General features: G+C 30.0%; 1 protein-coding gene across 1 annotated transcript in view; it reads left to right on the forward strand.

The window, feature by feature from the left end:
* LOC107450318 (sulfotransferase 1 family member D1-like) overlaps positions 1–1,854 on the forward strand; it is a 19,172-nt gene extending 17,318 nt beyond the window's left edge. Inside the window, exon 3 of the mRNA XM_071177249.1 lies at positions 1,346–1,854. Within this exon, the coding sequence (XP_071033350.1) occupies positions 1,346–1,817 (472 nt within the window). The 3' untranslated portion in view covers positions 1,818–1,854. The remainder of the gene's footprint in view (positions 1–1,345) is intronic.
* The last annotated feature ends 2,187 nt before the right edge of the window (positions 1,855–4,041 follow it).

Here is a 4,041-nt window from a genome sequence, read left to right on the forward strand (position 1 = left end):
GACTCAAAAAAATTATGTTCTGTATTAATAAATGCATGTAATAAGTTCATTACTTACTTTTTTTCAATAAGAAACTTCACAGTTACAGTAAATGTTAAAATTATGGCTGAAAATTTGGATAGTTGTTAGTTATTAGAATTTATCCTTATTATCACTTACTTGCGTGCATATAAAGTTATGTTTATCTCATTGTAAAGAGAACAAGGTGATGAAATAACTAATGGTTAGATAAGAATAAATGTATTTACTTTTAATGCACATAATTTCTATCTAAATTACTTATAAATTTTAAGATTTGAGCATCTTTTTATCAAAACTTCAGAAGTGCAGAGTTTGGCGATATTACTTTGACATGTTGGCGCGTTACAATGTTCGCGTTACAATGTTACAATGCGCGTTACAAAGTAGCATTTGTTTACTTTTCGTTACCAACTGTATAAAATGCTAGTTTGTTTTAAATTTCAACTAATTATGGAAATTTTTGTTTACAATTTGTTGAAATAAACAATACCTTTTCAGGTGAATATGCGATAATTTTTTCCTGAAAAAGTAATAAATAATAATAAATTATATAATTTGTATTATTAATTATTATTTCTGAAATAAATGGCATAATCATTATTAATTTTTATATTTTATTTAAGGCATTTATTAAAAGCTGAAGTCTTTTCATAAGTCTTTTTTTTTTTTCATTGACGTTAATTTTTTAACAATTTCAGATGCTAGACAATGTTTCTTAAAAAATCTGTAATATCATGTGCTTTCCAATCTTAAAGTTTATATTATTGATACTTTAGTATATACTCTTAGAATAACAGAACCTTCAGAATAACACCAAATGAGCGAGTGGCGCCAATTTCGGTGTATTATCTGGCAACCCCTTTGGACGAAAATATGACGGCAGCGCATGCGCTCTTGGATATTGTCATCACTCTTTTCAATACAGGCACTCTAATATAGACCACTTTGATGACCTCTGAGTTAGAGTCTCCGTACCACCGTCAGACTTACTCAACGCAAATGTAGGTTAGTTCCGTCAAGAAGTACACCACAAAGGTAAATTTCTCTCCCAATGCATGATCCTTGAGTTCACTTGTCTTCTGGATTGGATTCAAAATTACTAGACTGAGGAGTTGAACATTGGTAGTCGTGAACTCAAAATTGGGCGGGCTGTTTCACGACTACTACAAAATATTAATTATGCAAACTATGGGTTTTGCCTTGCAAACTTAATGGTTACGTCTCTTTAGTAACCTCGACTGCAAAGGGTTAAAATACATATTTATAAATTAGTATATATAATGATTTTTAAATATAATCTCTTTGCTTTTTTCCTTTTTTTCAGAAATGATCCGAATGTTTTCTTTGTTACTTATGAAGAGCTCAAGGTAGACATTGATTCCGCCATTTTGAAAATGGCATCATTTATCAATGACAAAGAATATGCTGAACCCATTAGAAAGAATCCAAGCATCATGGAAAATATAAAAAAATACAGTAGCTTAAAAGAAATGAAAGAATTCATGACAAAAAGCTTTATGGATATAAGTGAGATGACACCTGAAGAAATGAAGAAATCGCCAGTGCCAGATACAATAAAGGAAATTTTGGTAAAAGAAAAAGACAATTTGAAAGCTGCGATCGAAGGTAAGAATAGCGGCCCCAACATAAGTAATTTTGTAAGAAAAGGAATTGTTGGTGACTGGAAAAATTACTTCTCCGAAGAGCAAAGCCGCCGACTGGAAGAAAAATTTTTGGAAAAGACAAAAGACATGGATATACCAAATATATGGCTAAGGAACATGGAAATGATATGAATATAGCATTTCATTGGTACACAAATTACTAGTTCAAAGCATTCTAATCAAAAAGAATTTAGCCTTTGTTTATTCGTTTAAAAATAAATTAAACTAATTCTGTCATGTTTTATTTTTAATTAAACCCTCTATTTTTGAGTTAATGAATTTCAATGCTTTAAAAATTTTAAGTCAACTTAGGAATTAAATATACACAGGCACTTAGCAAAAGAAGGGAACAATTACTTAAATAGTAGCTAATTCTAAATTCTATTTATATTTATGTGATATGCACAAAATATTAACTACTTATGCAATATACATTTCTATTTCATTAAAATTAACACTATAATGGCTTTTTTCATTGAGTTTAAAGACCTGAGATTATATTAAACAATAAAAGTATAGGAAAAAGCTATGCCTGATTTGGATAATCTTATATTTCACACGTAGCTTTGCATGATTTGGATAATCCTATATTTCGCATGTAAAATTATATTTTGTTACAGAAATATTTCAGAAAGATGTTAAAAAAAAAACTTAAATAATTGAAAAATTATTCTAACTATGGATAAATAAATTTTAAGTATTTACATCTTCAGTCAAAGTAATAACGGAATTTTGTACCATGCTGTTTTGAGATTCCACCAGAAAATTTAATTATCTGTCATTTTCTTTTTTACTTATCTAAAATAAATATTCTGACTCTGATTTCATTAAAAAAAATAATATTTTTATTTACACACTAGTCTCCACTGGCGACCAGCTGGTTCGCCTTTTTAATTAAGTATAATTTCAAGTATTTCGAAATTTATACCGTTCAGTCAAAGATCAAGATATTATGTAAGTGTAAACTCAAATTGCTCAAGTTAAGAGTGGAATTATTGTTCATATTTTGTGTGTTCGTATTCTCTTCATGTTCGTGCGGTATCATGATGAATTACTCATGAATTTGTGATGAATTTGTAAGAGATTTTTTTTCCAAAACGAAAGGCTCTTTAACTATTATAAATTTCTCTAAGTTAAACGAATAGACAGATCTTAAATGTTCAACAATACATTTTATGTCAAAAAATAAATAAATAAATAAGTAGGCTGAATGGCGCTGTTCAAGTACAAAAAAGACAGTAATAACCATGTAAATGAGTATTTACATTAAAACATTAGAACGTTGCTCAAATTTCAGTGCGCTGCCTGTTTAACTGATTCGTTGGATTTTTGGGGCATATAATGGGGGAACGTGTGAAGTGGACGTAGAATTGGGGGGGAGAGGGAATGCGAAGCACCAAATAGTAAAGTCATGAGTCGGTTGAACATATGATGAAATCAATAGGAAATTAAACATAACTGAGATTAAACTAGATTAGAATATAATAATATTTACATGGGTCAGAATAATATTAACATTTATACAGGTATAATAAAACAGAAAATAATACAGAAAATATATGCAACTATTTACAGATTGACATGAGATTGTCTAAAACTTGTCAACGACAAAGAAAAGGTTACATAAGTGATAGATATTCCGGCAACTACCTTGTCGGTGACTTTGTTATAGTGATGACAAAGGTGTAAGATATTATGTGTTTATGAGCACCATATTTTTTTTTGTGAAATAATTTATTTATTATATGTCAGCTAATAGATGGCACCGAGTAGAGTTTTGTGGTTGCCATAGTAATAGTTTTGGAATGCAAATAGTTTTTGAGTGAGTGTAAGATTTTCCTTTGTGATGGCAAAATTGTGATTTAATTGTTAAGTTAATAAATCTTCCCTTTTATAAAACGTAACAGCAGACTTATCTTAATTATTTGATTCGAAGTCTTATGAGTTTTATTTGAGGTCGTATTTAATTTTGTATTTTTTGACGCCAGGCGTCGTGGTAATACTCGTTTCAGGGTTGCTCATCGCACTAAAGTTACCAATTTATCATTCCTGTGGCTGAGAACCATTTGGGTTGCTCGCATATGGTGGTGCCGATGAACTGTCGTATTTAAGTTGAAAAATTCAAGCCAGTCTTTACATTCATATGACACATCATTCATATGGAGATGTTGATGAAAAAGGAATGTTGATTGCTAATCAGTATTAGTGAAATTTCTAAGCCTAGACAAAATCTTTTTTGTTGTTAAATTTTTTCTCACTATTTAGTCACATGGTTTAAGACTTAGCTGATTCAGGCGTGATTCACAAACGTGTAATTTTACGCGTAATGTATCTAGCCACTTTTGGTGGCTGACCT

The sequence above is a fragment of the Parasteatoda tepidariorum genome, chromosome 2 (assembly GCF_043381705.1).
Source record: "Parasteatoda tepidariorum isolate YZ-2023 chromosome 2, CAS_Ptep_4.0, whole genome shotgun sequence".
Taxonomy (NCBI): Eukaryota; Metazoa; Arthropoda; class Arachnida; order Araneae; family Theridiidae; genus Parasteatoda; species Parasteatoda tepidariorum.